This window comes from Prosopis cineraria, unplaced genomic scaffold, assembly GCF_029017545.1.
Source record: "Prosopis cineraria cultivar Desert tree isolate PC_DT_omini unplaced genomic scaffold, ASM2901754v1 PC6, whole genome shotgun sequence".
Taxonomy (NCBI): Eukaryota; Viridiplantae; Streptophyta; class Magnoliopsida; order Fabales; family Fabaceae; genus Prosopis; species Prosopis cineraria.
The window spans coordinates 10,714,410-10,732,113 of NW_026555337.1; the positions used below are offsets into that span (position 1 = coordinate 10,714,410).

The following is a 17,704-nucleotide window of genomic DNA, read 5'->3' on the forward strand; positions in this document are numbered from 1 at the left end:
GAATCGATGGAGGAAATAAAGAACAGAGGAGCTGTGTTCACTGTCAAAAATGCTGCAAGCCTGCAACAGTAGCAGACTCCGGACACGGCGACGATGCAAAACATGCAGAGGTCTATCGACGTTGCTTCTCAAAGAGAAAAGAGAAGACCTGGCTGCGAAACAGGGGAAGGAGGAGAACGCTCAGCATCTGTTGCACGAAGAGAGGAATGATGAAAAACTTACGGGTGAAGCAGAGCAGCGACGGTCACGCAGATACACACGCCCACGCCGGGGGTGAGTTACAAACCAAGGAGGGCAGCAGAGGACAGAGATTAGACGCTCCTGGATTCTCCAAGACTCTCTTGCTCTCTCAATGAACACGAAAAAAAGGAACCGAATTGAGGAAGGAGAGAAAAAAATAAAGAGCAAAAAAATATTCCGGTGGTATTGGGGCAAAATGATAATTTTATAAAGGCTGAAGCATGAAAATAATGCACAGCTACAAGGATTCGAAAACTAGATCTCTTTAAATGCACAGCAGCAATAGTTTCCACTAAGCGAACAATTCATCTTGTTAAATCCACACCGAAAAACAATACAAGCACATTTAAATTATATAACTATAAATTTTAATTTAACTTAAATTTTTTTGGGTCGTTACAGCTTTCCAATACATCCAGCAATTTGTAAGCCCTCCAGGTAAGAGATTATTAGACATGTCCAGGTACCTTAATGTGCTTCTGGCATTCATCTTTTGACACAATAATGAAGAAATAGATCCTTGAAAGGAGTTATTTCTTACGCTGAATGTGAGAACATTTGGTGATAAATGAGGGAGGTTGCCTTTAAATTTATTATAACTCAAATTTATGTATGAGGAGTCAGTAACACATCAGACATTTCCCAATCAATTGTAATATTTTGTGAACATAAGCATCCAAACTGTGTTGCAAAATTCCAAAAGTTATCTTGAGACTGAAATGAAATACTTGAGGAGACAATTATTAACACTCTAAGAGATTTTTGTGTATATATCCATTCAGGAAATATGGAATCCACCATGTGCAGCAAATGTAACTCTATCAGCTGAAAAGGAGGAACCCACAACAAATCAAAGTCAAAGATTAAGCTTGGAGATCCCATACCAAGAACTTTCAAATTATAGAGTCTGACAAAATTTCTTTCAGATACATGCCCCATCAAGTGATTATCATGAAAAGATAACATCTCCAAGTTCAAGAGCTGTCCAAGACTTTCTGGAAGACTACCATTTACGTTATTTGAATTGAGATTCAAAGTAATCAAGGATGATAGATTTCCCAAACCAGGAGGAATAGGGCTAGAAAGTAAATTCTCACTAACATCAAACACTTGCAGGTGTTCAAGCTGGCCTAACCAAGCTGGAATTGGTCCACTCAATTTATTGCCATGCAAATCCAAGCTTTTTAATTTTTGAAGATTCAACAGTCTCTTTGGTAGTTCGCCATGAAAATAATTATAGCTCAGGTTGACAGAGGTGATGACATCACTAAGATTGAATAACCAGTTTGGAAAGAATTCAGAGTTAAAAGCATTACCCGAAAGGCTAAGAACTTCAAGTGAAGTAAAATTTACATACTGGAGAGATGGATTTATGCTTTGAAGTTGGCAACTATCCAGGCGCAATTCTGAAAGGGAAGGAAGTGAAGTTGCTATTTGAAGCCAATCAACTTTCCCATGAAGATTAATGCCTCTAAAGTTGATGTATTTCAAGGAGGAAAAATTATAAATCCAATGAAGACTATCAATGAAAAGATCTTCATTATATGATAACTCAAGGTAATAATAAAGATTAGAAGAATTTTGATCATGCGAAGGAACATAATCATGTTGGATGATCGCTTGGAAGTCATGATTGCTCAGATCAAGACAGATTAAAAACTTGGAGCAATAGTAGATAGAATTCACCTGTGAGACAATGATATTTCTTCTCTTCACAATCATAATCATGGGCTTCTAGAGAACAAGGTAGACTGAGTTTGATAACCCTACCTGTGGCGTTGTCACACTGAATTCCAACCCACTCACAACAATCTCTGCAATCATCTGACCAACTAGAGAGGATGGATGATGGATCATCAACTGTGTGTTTGAAGTTTAGGAGGACATGGCGATCTCTTTCATGACACTGTTCTCTCAAACTATGCGTGCCTTTGTGGAATATGATTGCAGATGTTGGTACCAATAGAAGCAAAAGATTGAAGATATGGGAGAGGAATGAGGCATCCATGATAACTCAAGACATGGTTTGCTATGAACTGTGTGAGGGGATTGCCACCACCGTCGACTTGGTAAAAATTTGATAGCATATCCTAACACAGAGAGAGTATTCTATGGAATTAAATGCTTATGTTTATGACGTAAACCATGACACAAGTAGCGTAGAATTGGTTTGCAGTAGGACCTTTGGTGACGCATGACAAAGGATTTTTTGAAGAGTATCATTAATAAACATTGTGACATCAGTAGAATTTTGAAAGCAGGTAGTCGTTCCATCACTAAATGTCAACAATTACACAGACGATAGCTTTCCATTCTTTAATAATTTTGACGTTTTTGCTTCAATAATCTAACTGCGATTAACGTTAACTATGGTTAAGCTGAATTGTGTCCAAAGTTAATTAGCTGAGGTTTTAAGTCATTCTTGGTTCAAAATATAAAACACTGAGTCATTTTTATAATTATTTTTCCAACAACACCCATTATCATTTATTATTCTTTTCAAAAAATCAATGCATTAAAATTTCAATTATTATTATAAGGTTCTTAAACAGGATTTTTAACATAATGAGAGTATAATTAGAAAAATATAAAAAATTTTAGGAGATTAAAGTTTTAACTAACTATTTTTAGAACAATAAAGTAGTTATACCAATAAAGTTTTAACTAACTATTTTTAGAACAATATAACAGTTATGCCAATAAAGTTTTAACTAACTATTGTAATACTTCATTCATCTCAATTTATAAAATATGTTTTGACAAATCACATATATAATAAATTTTATTACATACAATAATATTAATTTTTTATAAACTTTTAAAATATCATTTATTATTAAGAAATAGAAAGAAATTTATTTAAAAAGTGAAATAATGAGAAGTAATATTAGAATGATCATCATTAATGAAATCTTTTTTAAAAAATATTTTATATTTTGGAATGTTAAATCATTTCAAAAAACATTTTACAAAATGAGATGGAGATAGTGGCAACTAGCAAATAACTTATTAAAAATACAGAATTATTTATTTTATGATAATTGCTTAAATCAACGGTCAAAATCCTCTTTCCTGATAACAATTTCATAATCAAAGTCGCTCAATTGAATATGAAGGTCCAGTTTTCACATTCGCGTCTCGTCCTTAAAATATATTCAAATTAAACTTTTGACCCTTATGTTTTGGTTTTCATTTTCAACTAATCACATGTTCTTAAATGAAATCCAAACAAACAAATCCATTCTCGCATTTAATATCCTTATTAAAAGAGGGAGCATTTTTTAAAAAAATAAACAAGTTTTTACATTATAATACTCCAATGGTCTCACTTTATAAATATGTTTTTGGCAAAATCACATATATGAATAAATTTTATTATATATAATTTATCATATTAATTTTTCTATAAACTTTTAAAAATATCATTTATTAATAGAAAAGAGTGAAAGAAACTTATTTAAGAAATGAAATAATGAGAAGTAATATTGGAATAGTCAAAGTTAATGAAATACTTTTTAAAAAATATCTTACATTTTGGAGTATCAAATTACTTTAAAAAATGTTTTACAAAATGAGACGGAGATAGTAGCAAATAATCCACTTATTAAAAATACAACATGATTCATTCTATGATAATTGCTTAAGTCAACAGTCAAGGTCTTATTTCCCAATAACAATATCATGGTCAAAGTCGTTCAATTGAACATGAAGGTCAAGTTTTCACATTCGCGTCTCATCCTTAAAATAAATCCAAATTAAACTTTCTGACCCTTATGTTTTGGTTTTCATTTTCAACTGATTACATGTTCTCAAATGAAATTCTTTTTGGTGGGCACAAAATTTGAGTTTCTTGCAGTAATGAGGTGCGGGGACCCAGGTCTTAGTAGTCTTACTAATTATTCCATCTGTTTTTATGAACAGATTGTGAATACTAATTAATATTAATAAATGCAATTAGAAACTTAAAAATATAGATATAGAATTTTTAATATTGGGATACAATTGAGCCATGTTGAGTTTATAATGTCCGCAAATCTTTCAAGTAAAATTGAGGGATAAAAATAATCATTAAACCAAATTTATAAGATACATTTGTGGAAGATTTGATGTTAAAAAATATAAGATACTTTCACAAAAATAAAATTTCATTAATAATGTTTTTTTAATATTGTCATTCCCATTATATTTTTTTTCTCTCTTTAATATTCTTTTAGTGGCCGTGGCTCCCAAGTTTTTTAAATTTTTTTAATATTATATAAATGTTACATGTTTTTAGCTTCTCAAAATTTATAAAAGTTTTGTGTATATGTTTTTTAACACTAGCCCTCTTATTGTTAAATCTTTGCTTCGCTCAGTCTTTTACAATGATGATTACATATATTTTTTTTGGATCACAATACAAAGTATTTTTTAGAAGCCTCTCTTGATCTAAAATATAGGATATTTGATAGGCTATATATATATATATATATATATTCCAATTATATAGTACTATTATATTCTACTCAAGTAATTAATAAGGATATTTTAAATAATTAAATGTTATATTTATTCTATTTAAGGGCACAGTTGAAAAGATGTGATTTTTTCTTAAAAAAAAAAAAGACCATGGCTTTGAGTAGGGAGTAAAAAATTTTTATTAATTTTTTCAGTACTCATCTTCCAAATTTTCAATAGTTATGTTTAGTATTTTTAGTAGTCACTCATATGTTTTTGTTCGCCCTCCCTCTTCATTAAGGATAACCCCCAAGTGTCCTTGGTGGAGTGGAGAGTGGGACCCTCTTGAGTCCATTTACTTAGATAGGAATACATGGCAATACACCATCCCCATACCTTTCCACTGATCAAATTCCCAAGGGCTTGGTGAAAGACACACTCCTGGGGTTTGATCTCACAACCTCTCTTACTTAACGAAGAAGTGGGTAACATTAGTATCACATTTGGGGGATTTTACCCTTGATGAAGGGGGAGGGCAAATAGTTTTCAATAGTTATCTTTCATGTTTTCAATACTAAAAGCACTCATCTTTAACTCTTTTCAATACTGAAACCAAAGAAGAATGTATTGAAAACATCTAAGATGATTACTAAAAATATGAAAGATCAGTAAGCGTATTGAAAAAAATTATTTCCTTTGAACTACAATATAATGCATCTTCTAAAAGTCAAGCTTGGTCCAAAATATAGGGCATTTGATAGTTTTTATATTTGTTTTTCCAACTATACCCATACATAATTAATTACTCTTTAAAAAATTTGATGCTTTGTGAAACATTCTCACTCCACTAATCATAATTTCCCAATATAACTCCTGGTAATTCTAGACTTAATTCGAAAGGGTGATTACCAAGGTTTAATTTAAAAACAAGGGATCTCAGGTTTTCTAAATAAAAATGAGTTTGAATCAATCAAAATCTTTCATATCAAAGTAAAAATAAGTCATGGAAACATGAGATACCTCAGAGGAGTGAAGGAAGTTGAAAATGGTTGAAAAACAAAACATGTACTGTGATACACGATAATGAGCTGCAGCTCGTGCACGATGTGTCATAGTGTGTTGCTCTCTGTGGTAAGCACCACGGCTCAGGCACAATGTGCCGTGGCATGTTGCTCGAAATTTCTATTAATTCTGCTATCAAATGACAGTAGAATTAAGAAACTTTTGACTCGCCTCGATTCTCCGTCTGATGTCTGAATGATGTGATCTACGTGCCTACGGAAAGCTCTTTACATGAACTAGCTAATGACATAGGTTTCACTTTCAAAACATGTCACACTAGGAAGTTGGACACCCAAACACTTTTTAATACTTTTACACAAAATGGATATCCAAAACCCTCAACAAGTACTAAAAGCTTTTCCTAACACCTAGACCATACCCAATGGACTTAGGACTACCAGTACAACACGTCACACACACCAAAACATCAGTATAACAAAAATTCACTCCTCAACCCCGTTTTATCGAAAACAAAGGGGGAGGTAATTTGTCATTGCATCTCGCCCAAATTGTTCAAAACATGTTCAAATCATTATTTCTACACTTACACTAGTATTTTGGCACTATAGACACACACACACACACATCAACATACACAAAGATTGAGGGCCTAAAATATAAATCGAATATTTCCAACAATAAATTAGTACAAGTGTGGTTGCATGCATCCTAGAATTGGTAAATCATATGCTATTACACAATTAAATCTAAACTAGAGGCATACATTAGGAATATGTTAATTCCTCACCTCTTTAGCCTTCTCCCTCTCAGCACTAAAGTTAGAGACTGAAAAATATTAAATGAAAGGGATGAGTCTAGCCACTTAGTAACCAAGATTAAAACTACCATATATAATTATATATCAATTATAAACCAAATACATGCACGAGGAAATCAAATATATAAAACATGCTGGCATATATCATATTTCATCATTTATCATTAAATAACTTCTTTAACTCTCATAACTAGGTGCATTATCACCATATTCTCAAATATGTGACATGACCCATACTTATGCAACTTGTCACAACTTTTCACTTGTGACACATCATATATTTACTTAGGAAATCATCAACCAACCTTATATCCTCCTTATTTTTTCAGACAGAAACCGTGGGCTATAACACTGATTTGGGCTCCGTCTGTGTGACTGGACTACCCAAGCTTACTAATCGTGAGGTGTAACCCGGCCAAAGATCACAAGACTCACTCTCGAACCACAGCTTCCCCCATTCTTGAATCCCTAGGGTATCTCATACCCTAGGCTATTCTCCTCATTGAACCGGTGGAGATAGCTAAGTTCTAGTTTCTCGACAAATTATGGGACAGTCCCTCAACAAACTGTGGGATAAGGCTATACCCTTGTGCACCGGAGGGCAGTCAAAATACCATATAAATTTTTCTTTACTCCCAATCCCTAGGTGAACTCCCGCTACTAATCATGCCATAATCAATACTCACTCATTTTTACTTTTTCGCTTTCATATACTCATTATCACAACAATTATGTTTGGCTCATGACCATGCGCTACCTAAGTGTGTATTCTAAACATTTTCTCAAGATTCATTTATCATTAACACAAAAATACCTCTACACATCATCACATTCATTTTTCAAAAACATAAGCATATTCATAGGTAAGATCCTCTTGACTTCACATTTTGCATTTTCAAGCCAAAAAATGGCTTTTTCATATACTCGTTGAAACTAATATATAGTTTTTACTTTAAAAATCAATTCCATGCATGTAACATTCATAATTCATATTTAATAATCAATTAACAAACAATTAGCATATAACTATCCAAAGTAGAGTTTCCCCCCAATTACCTGAAACCTTTGAGAGGTTAAAGGTTTACCCTTCAATCAACTAGCTTCCAATCTTGAATTTCCAATCCAATAGCTGATCAAGAGCTAAAACTACAATCAACCAAGTTGAATTTCATCAAAATTACCAATCCAAGCATGTAAATCCTTAATCTCTACTTTTAAATTACCCAACATTCTTTCTACAAGAGTTGGAGCTTATCTATTGGGTTTAATAATTACCTTTAGCCCTCAATAGCATTAATGAGCCATTAAATCCCCATTAATGCCATCACAAACTTTCAACCACCCATAATAAATGAGATTTTTGGATATTAATGGTGTCCAACTACCTAAAACACCGAAACTCATTATATCTAGGTTTAGATACTTTAATCTACTCCTATTAACTCTATTTGAGTCAATAAATTCAGACCCATAAACTATATAGACTGAAATTCCACTTTCACTATCAAACCCTAACTATAAACTCATAAATGTGAAGAAATGGGGAGATTAATGAGTGTGATACTTATCTTAAGTATTTATAGCCTTCAAATTACTCCCAAATTCGTCCACAAGTAAACCCTAGCAGAGCATTGGTGTGTCTCTTCGTTCTCTCTTTTCTCTTTTTGTCTCATTTTGAGTCTAATAAACTATAGAAAATGGCTATGCTCCACGGCAGACGCACAATGCGTCACGGTGCATGGCACAGAGAGGTCTTCCCTTGCTCAAAAATGTCTGTGCACTGTGGCGGATGATCTATACGCCGTGACATGTGGCACAACAACATTAACTCTTCCTTTTCTTCACCTTTTGATGCCTGGGTGGCCTGCCTCAATACTGGACCCACAACTAGGGCTGAAATACTATCAAATATGATTATTAAACCTCTCTGGCCACACACCACCTCAACTTACTTAATTACCCTAATTAGGTTTAATCAATTAGGGAATTAAAACTCGAGATGTTACACTTTGTGAACAAATTCACAAACATCAATTTATTGAAATTTCTCTATAAAGATGTGAAATAGCTATTAATATTAAAATCAATAACTCTCTAATCAAGAAATCAATAAATGAACCAACCGTTAAAAAGGACGATTTTGATGTTATGAACCGACTGACCAAATTTAATCTTGATCTAAAGGTGAACAAATTTGAAAATATTGATTTACCGAGATTGCTTTATGAAGATGAAAAAACAACGGTTACAAATGATGAAGTTAATTACTTTCAAATCAAGAAACTAATTTAAGATCTAACCATTGAAAAGAACAACTTGGATGTTATGAACCTGCTGATCAAATGTAAGCTCGATCCAATGGTGAACAAATTCAAAAATGTAGATTTATCAAGACCACTTTGTGAAGCTGCGAAAATAGTTTTTTGTTTTGTTTTTTGTTTTTTTTTGTTTTTACTTCTCTCTTGAATAGCTGTAGCTTAATCTTAGATATAATCTTTCTCTCATGACCTAATCTGACTCCTCTCTTCTCTACTTAGTGAAACTCACAATGGGCTTAAGATTAGGCCTTTCTTCACATAAAAAGAGATCTCAAACCCATTAATCTTAATTTCCTTAAAAAACAATTTAATTCTTAATTAAACCTTATAATTTTCTTAAATTAAATTCCTAAATAAAAATAGGATGTTACATAGGACCCCCTAAAGTCCTTCTGATGTGAGACAAAATAGTTCCCATGGCCAATCCTTGACACCCTTATCACGGGTGACCTACCAGAGGGCTTATTGACTGGGCAAATCTAGATTCAGCTTTGGTACCAATTTGAATGTTAATGGTAGTTTCGTTAGCCCTTGAAATGTCATTGTATACCTAGCTAGCAGGGTATCTATTTAGCAGGTGCTAGCACCATGTGATAGCCAATGCACGTGAAATAGAAGGATGGTTATTTGTGTGCATTGTATTCACGCTTGTTTTCATAGGCCTTATGCATGCACTTGATTTCATGAGTTCTGTGTTCATGCTTGTTTCTGTGGCCGAGCCATGCTTGTCATTTGTCCTAACAAAGTCTTTTTGGGTTGGATTTTAATAATTTATCACTTTACATTGATCCTTTAAAAAGTAATGGTTGATTATATTGTTATTGGATTTTTTTTTATTTTATGATTAACGCAAATCTTTGATAAAACTATGTTGTCCCAACATCATGGATTGATTCAACGGATAAATTATTGAACAAATTTTTCATTTAATACTAGTTTAAGATATGTATTGTGATATTTTATTTGTTTTATCTAAACTAAACTTCTTAATTATTACTGCTTTATGTTTTGGTTTATAATTTCCATTGGGACGCTACTCATTAATTTTCTTTTAGTTTTAAATATTGTAGCTGATCCTATATCTCTTGCTGATCATTAAGGGGCTCTATTACTTTTTGAATAGTAAAAACATGCTTTGATAATTTTTTTATGTAAATAAATATATATATATATATATATATATTGCATCAAGCAACTGTAATTTATTACTCCACATATATCATAGTTGGGTCCTAATCTTATTTTCTTATTATGTAGTCTGCTGGTATGGAGTTAAGCTCCTTTCTATATTGGCTTAACACATTTTGTTATTGTAGAAATTTTAAGAGGTCCTAACTACAAGGAAGACTCTGTCAAAATTTCTACATATTTATATATAAATATATATTAGAGATTTATTATTTAGTCAAAATTATATGTTGTTATCTTGAATTAATTTATTGTTAGCTAAGGCTTGTGGAATATGAGTTTATCTCATATTCCGTGCTGATTATACCCTTAGTACAGAGGTGTGATATTACTAGAGTCTAAACTAAGGTGTAAAGCAGATACATTGAAAAGAGAAAGAGAGGCAGAGAAAAAAAGAGCATGTAGAGAGATCTGCTTACTCTGAGGTGATAAGTTTTTCCTTCAGTAAACCCTATCAACATTAATTCACCTCATTATGAAGGGAATAATTGATTGGAATAATCAGATTGATTGTGAAGGAATCATTTACTATTCTAGAATTTAATCAGAAATCAATCTAGTATTAATTTCTGATTTCGGTCAACTCTCATAATCTCTGGAATATATCAAATCTCCTTTGATTGATCCAACATAATGATCCAATTCCTATCAAGGGTGGATCCTTAAATTCCAATACCCTCCAATATAGTTTCATAGCCTCGTTTTATGAAATTCCTGCGTTTCCTTCTACACTCGCCAGCCATGTGAACACCATTCCCATTTATAGTCATATACATCAGGTGATGATCAATCACTACATATATGCCCTTTCTGTTTTTATCTTTTTATTTAAACGTACAACAAATTCGATGTTGTGCTGGCTCTTGTTCCTGGTCCTTATTCAAATAACTTAGAAAAGAACTTGCACCTTGAAGTTATCCAATATACTTTTCCAATACTCAAGCTTTTACCTCTTACTTCTTGAGGTAACTTTTACACCCATAAACATTAAATTTAATTAGCTGGAATATTATTCTTGTACTGGAAATTTAAGTTACAGTAGGAGTTTAGATTTGAAATTTGGGTTGGGCTAATGTAGGATTATTGGAAAGAAAGGGAAATTTTAACTGTACATTGAGGCAGTCGTAATAACATTTTATGAAAGTATTATTTATAAAGTGATATTGTGAGAATCACTGAGTTGATGCCGGATCCTGGAGTAACTAAAAAGGAATCTCTACTATCAATCCCAATATGTGAGTGTGTAAATAGCAAGGTGTCACCATTTGTTTTTGTAATATTCTCAATTTAATAGATAATAAATACCTTATCTGAAATAAAACTTGCCAAGTTAACAAACAATGGGATCCTAATAAAACAACTGAGGCTTTCAAGCCTACAAATCATTTCCATAATTAATCTCAAAATGATATAGATGAATAAAATAACTCTAGAAAACCCAAAATACCATATTTTTTAAAATGTTCCAACAACAATAAAATAATAAATTAAATAAGAAGTCCTAGGCCATGGCAATAAACAAAGTAAACTGGACATATGCAGTGTAAGACAATTGTGAGCTATCACTCAATTCTCCAATGCCTTCTCTTGTGACCTACCAGAAATCTCGCTCGAAAATTCTAAGACATAACGTGCGAGATCTAATGTCTCAATAACAAATAGATATTTAGAATAAACTACAAACCAATTTAAAATCTCATTTCCCAACATATATTTACATATATAATATCCTTGGCAATCGCTATTTCACAAATGAGTTCACAAATCAAGGAATACTGTTTTTCACAAACTAAAATTACATCAAAAAAATCATACAAACAAGTGATATCATCCTTGATTCTCTCTTATGCCTCCTATCCACCTTATCTCGCTAGCTCAAGTTTAGTTTAGGGATATACTTAGCGAAAAAATGCATTACCTACAAGATTAAACTCTCCTCTTTAAAAAGGAGGTGTCTAATGTTCCATAGCCCCAGACCAAGGGAAAGGAGCCTTGACAAGAAATGTCAACTATGAGATCTTTGGTGGTGGCTTACCATATGGCCAAAATAATAATAAAATTCCCAATACATCCACCGCATTCATAACCTCCATCATACTCCCTACAATTGCATCGCATCCACAAGTTTCTAAATCACACACAAGCATGCGTGAAAGGATTTGAGCTATCATATATAATCATTTTCACAATCCCATTCATCAAACAGTAACCTAGCATGCTTGAAAAATAACAAGATAATATATAACAGTTCAAACAAAATCCAAGCATGTTAGACATTAAAAAAACTACTCTAGAATCCTCAAAATCAATGATTTGGGCAAAATCAATACATATAGACTCTTAATCTAACATTTTTTAACTTTTTTAATGGCTCAATAATTAGTTAGGAGCCCCTAACAATTTAAAATCTATCCCTCTCTAAATTTATTTTCCTTATCAGATCCCAAACATATCAAAAAGAAAAATAAAAGGAGTTAAAAAACTTACCTAATTCTCAGAAATCTTAAAACCAAATAAATTTTTGTTGGCAAAAAAAAAACCCAAATAAATTTTTGGATCCGATGGCATCCAAACGAAGCTCCCTCCTGTGACACTCCTTCTCAGTCTCGATCTCTCTCACACTTTCTCGCAATCGACGCTGCTGGATGAAGCCAATAACAAAGCTTCAACGCTTCGCATACTAAAGGTTATTTTAATACCTTTGAACCAACCAATCACATGTGGCCTACGTTGGTTTAATATTTATTTTTTATCTTTTTATCTTTTCCTTTTTTTCTTGTTCCGTTTTTTCATTTTATTAAAAACTATTTATATACATATAATATTATTTCATCAAATATATATAATATAATTTTTTCAAGAGAAAAATTTAAAAGACTAGACCGAATTAATTTATTTTGTTTATTTTTTAATAATGAATTAATTATAGTTTAATAAATTGAAGCACTGTTTTAAATATTTTTTTAATCTCATCTAATCTTATAAATTTTCTTCTTTTTCTAAAAAATTATATCTTTAACTCCTTGAATAAATTTTCTTTACTCATGTAATTACATAGTAAATTCTAATTACCATGAAATCTCATCTAAATATTAATTATTTGAAAAATAAAAATTGGGATATTACGTACATTTTTCACTTTCGCTATCCTTTCAAACTTGAACCACTTATTTCTTTGTTTTTTATCTGTTCTATTTGGGAAGCAAAATCCAAAAATTTTGCGTCATTTATTTGATATCATTAGACATAGGAATGCATGGTTGAGTCACAAATTTGGTTTTAATATTATTTGGATTTTATTCTATTTGTAGTGAATTACAATCCCTTGGATTTGATACAGGGTGATGCTTGATTCGATGGAGAAGATATTGACTACTATTAGTTTGATATTGTTACCACTATCATATTATCATATTTTAGTACCTTTTCTCTTTTATAACAAATTTCAATTATTATATTTTCAAAATTAACTTTGTTCTTTCTACAAAAAAGAAATATCTTTATTCCACTATTTATATTCATATTTTCCTTTTATTCAATTTCACTATAGTCCCTTTTCTCATTTATTAAACCATGTTATATATATATATATATATATTACATTGGTGGGACGATTATTGCTCACCATGAATTATATGACGTGTTATATTATACATTACATCAGTGGGACATTTATTCCTCATCATGAATTATATGATATGGTATATTATATTTTGCATTGGTTGGACGGTTATTTCTCACCGTTATACATCAAAGACAAATACATATACTATGTTGCAGGTGGGATGGTTGTTCCCCACCAAGATTGGAGACGGTTGTTGATTGAAATACTATTGCAACTGAATGTTTAGTAACATGATTTTTTGGAATGATTGTTGTGATTCAATGTTATGATTGTATGACATAACTGAATGACATGATGTAATGTTTTGACGTAAAAAATTGGGTGTCAATAATTGTCATATGATCGTCTGATTCATTGATATGAAGTAGTAACAAACTTTGTTTTCTCCTCCTTAGAATGAAAAAATATACTTTATGAAATTTGAACATGTTGGACTTGGTTTATCTCATTGAAATTCATTTTTGAAAAATTCTTATGCATCTTTGCTTCCCTTTTACACACTTTGTTATTTATGCCCTTATAGAGTTAAGGGTAGACTAATCCCTCTATTTACAATTTTTTAGATGAGGCAACTGGTTAGCTATACTTCATTAGCATATGAAGTATATATGGTATAGAGTCAATGAATATTATGGGAACCTATGACGTCGTGACTACCATGAGAGTCTTTGAGTCAAGGTGTGGTGTTGTTAGTGAAATAGTCATGGTTATATACAAAACTTGTTTCATTATCTGATTTGTCATTATAATTTGACAATGGTATTCATAACAATTGATGAAAAGTTGAGTAAAGGAAAATTATTTATTTATTTATTTATTTTGTCAGTTCGTGTGAAAGGAGAAGTTTTTACTTGGGTTTGCTAGGCTAATTAGAGGTAAACTAGCCTAGCCTATGCGCTAGTCACAACTCAAATTTTGGATCATAATAGAAATATGATATATGTATGTATGCATGCATGCTTGCAAGACTGTGTTGCGTCAATTATACATTGCATTTAAACAGCAAAATAGAGAAGCTAACATTAGCACATGAAAATTCTTCTTCACACTTCTTGGTATCTTTTTATACCATCCGTAGTTGGAATTGTAAAGAAACCTGCTAGATGAAATAAAATCTTTATTATTGTCACACCCTTAAAACAAAGAGTGATAGGCATAGGATGTAAATTTTATTATACATCCCTTAAGCCTCAAATTAAGTAAAATTTCACTTTTCAAAAACATAATTATATTTTTATTGAAATTATGATATCTTTAACAATGTTTTAATAAAATTTTTAATATTTTTATAAAAATTTTGGCAGAACCTTCTTTATAAATAAGATTTTTTGAAATCTCTATAACAGAAATTATTATAATATGCATTCAACAGGTTGAAACTATGTTTCCCAGATACAAACAGTCAACATAATAGAACAAAAATCAGGATTCTAGCTATAGTTAATGTGGAGCTCCTAAAGCATAAATTTTTTTTATAAAACATCTAATTGAATATTTACATTAAAAGAGAAGGGATTTACAAAAATAAATATTTATCCAGCATAGTTGCAAGCCCTTAAAGGTTGGCAAGAGGTCCAGCGTCAATTAATAAATCTGAGACCAAAATAATTTCCAGTGAATAGCATCCCCAAAAATAAAATTTAACAGAGCAAAATAATAAACTTACTATTATGTGAAATAATTGAAAGGAAATTAATTCAGATTAATAACTCACAATATCTAGAAATATCAATTATAATAATAAAACATGAATGCGTTAAAATTTCTCGAATCTAATATATTAAAGGAGGATAATTTACTCATTATTGAGTAAAAGTAGCAAACTTACTAACTGCAAACATTGAAAATTCAATTATACTAGCTGAAAACAATCAATATAATATAATCATGAATTTAAAAATTAAGAAGTTCCATATAACTTCAAAGTACTAAACCACCAAATTGATAATAACAAAACAGTTCAACTCTTTGTGCTTGTAAAGAAAATTAAATAAATAAATAAAAGTACCCTTTATTAAATAAAACCAATAAAGCGTTTATTCATAAATCAATTAAAAGCTAATATTTTTAAGGACTTTTGCAGAACAAGTATTAAACGTGGACACACAGTCCACGAGAGTAAAATAACCAAACGCGGCTTATGCCACGAAAACAAACGTGGACACACCAGTCCACGAGGGTAAGTAATCAAATGCAGTCGAAACCACGAAACAAACGTGGACACACAATCTATGAGGGTAAGTAACCAAACGTGTTTCAAAGCCATGAAACAAACGCGAGTGTGAGGCTCGGGAATAACAAATGTGAGAACAGAGCTCACGAAAACCAAACTAGCTAGTCATCATAACCAAGGCACACCAAGGGCTAACGGAACTGCCGTTAGCAACAGTGTTCTGCTTAAAGTCATCGTGAAATCACTTTTCAAACATGTGAGAATAATCATTTTTGAAATACACTTTGTGTTCTCAATATCAAACTCGCATGAATCATTTCAAATCTCAGAGTTTGGCAAAACATTCTTTCATAGCAAATGTATAAGCTTGTACTAGTTGAGTAACCAAGAATTTCAAGAGTAGAATAAACAAATATACCTCCATCGATCTTGAAAATATATTTCATAAAGAAAATACATGCATATACCATAATTTAATTAACAAAGTACGCAATAATCTTCATAGTTGTTAAAATAATTTATATGAAAATGTAATATTTTCAAAAACAGACTGCTTTAATTGAAAAATGATGGGGTGCTATTCACTTACCTGTTAACTTCCAAACCCAATGATTTCCTTCCTCAATTCTTATCAAGAGACTCATCTTTCATATACCCTATATGAATAAATGAAACCTCAATTTTCTTTCTATAGTTATATAAACTTTATTCCATTACCAACACAATCCCAACAATTTAGAAGTATTCAAGATTTCAAAAACTAAAATTTATATCTTAATGGTCTCCAAACATCATCACTTACCACCAAGTTACCTCATATCATACCAATCATAACTACTATTTAAATGAGATATGATTTTTCTTATACCTTATGTCAAACACCTTGGGTGCAAAATTCCCAAACACCTACAATTAAATTTATCATGCTTATTTTGCCCATTTCTCAAATATCTTAAATGTATTCTTAAGATTGAATGATAAACACCCCTTTTACATATGAATTTATAAATTACTCAACATAAATCTTCTAAAAGTTCAACTAACCACACTATAACTCAAGAATCAAGCTCCTTGCAATGCTCAAGTTAAAACTTCACATAAATAAAAATTTGAATCGGTCATGCCGCTCATCCTACTAAATAGAATTTCAGAAAAGTCTAAATCTAGCAAAACTCTTCAAACAAGCATCTTACCGAACACCTTATAAGAACCAATCTCAATCTCATGCCTAAGCCCTTCCCTTCCAACTTCATCCCACCAAATCCTCAAAATCAATCAATCCAAACAAAATTACTTTAACATAAAATTCAAACCCACATATACCATCATGAACCTATAAGATATTTTTTGAACTCAACTTTAAATTTTCAATTTTTTTATTTATTTATTTTATTTATTTATTTATTTATTTTCCTACACAGCACGGACGAAGGCAGAACCAAAAGAAAAATTTAAAATTTCATCTCCATCACTTCACCCACTCACATGCACGGAATTTATCCAAGGAAAAGAGAAGAAATCAAAGATCCTCACCTCATATAAACCCAAACGCACGAACAGGGAGAGGAAGAAAAATTGAGCCTGTACAGAGGAGGGAAAGGAGATCGTCGTTGAGTACAGAGAAGAGATGAATAGATCGGTGACTGATAAAACAAGTAAAAGAAAGAAAACCATCTTACACTCATCCATACAGTCACCAATAGCGCAGAAGAACGAGCTTCGGTGAGCTGGAATAGAGGAGAAGAAAGGAACAGAAGCCACGAGTTGCTGGATCAATACCAGACGGAATAGCAATAAACATACACATGCCGGCGAAGTTGTAATCAAAAGGACGAAGGAGAAGGTGAAGCAAAAGAACCGAGCATCAGAGCTTCTCTCTCTCT

At 31.7% G+C, this 17,704-nt stretch overlaps 1 protein-coding gene across 1 annotated transcript; it reads right to left on the reverse strand.

Moving 5' to 3' along the window:
- Positions 1-846: 846 nt before the first annotated feature.
- LOC129313855 (probable leucine-rich repeat receptor-like protein kinase At1g35710) lies at positions 847-2,248 on the reverse strand. Its single transcript, XM_054957256.1, has 2 exons — positions 1,927-2,248; positions 847-1,775 (listed from the first exon to the last, which is right to left on the reverse strand). The coding sequence occupies exons 1-2, from the start codon at positions 2,246-2,248 to the stop codon at positions 847-849; spliced, it is 1,251 nt and encodes a 416-aa protein (XP_054813231.1).
- Positions 2,249-17,704: the final 15,456 nt, after the last annotated feature.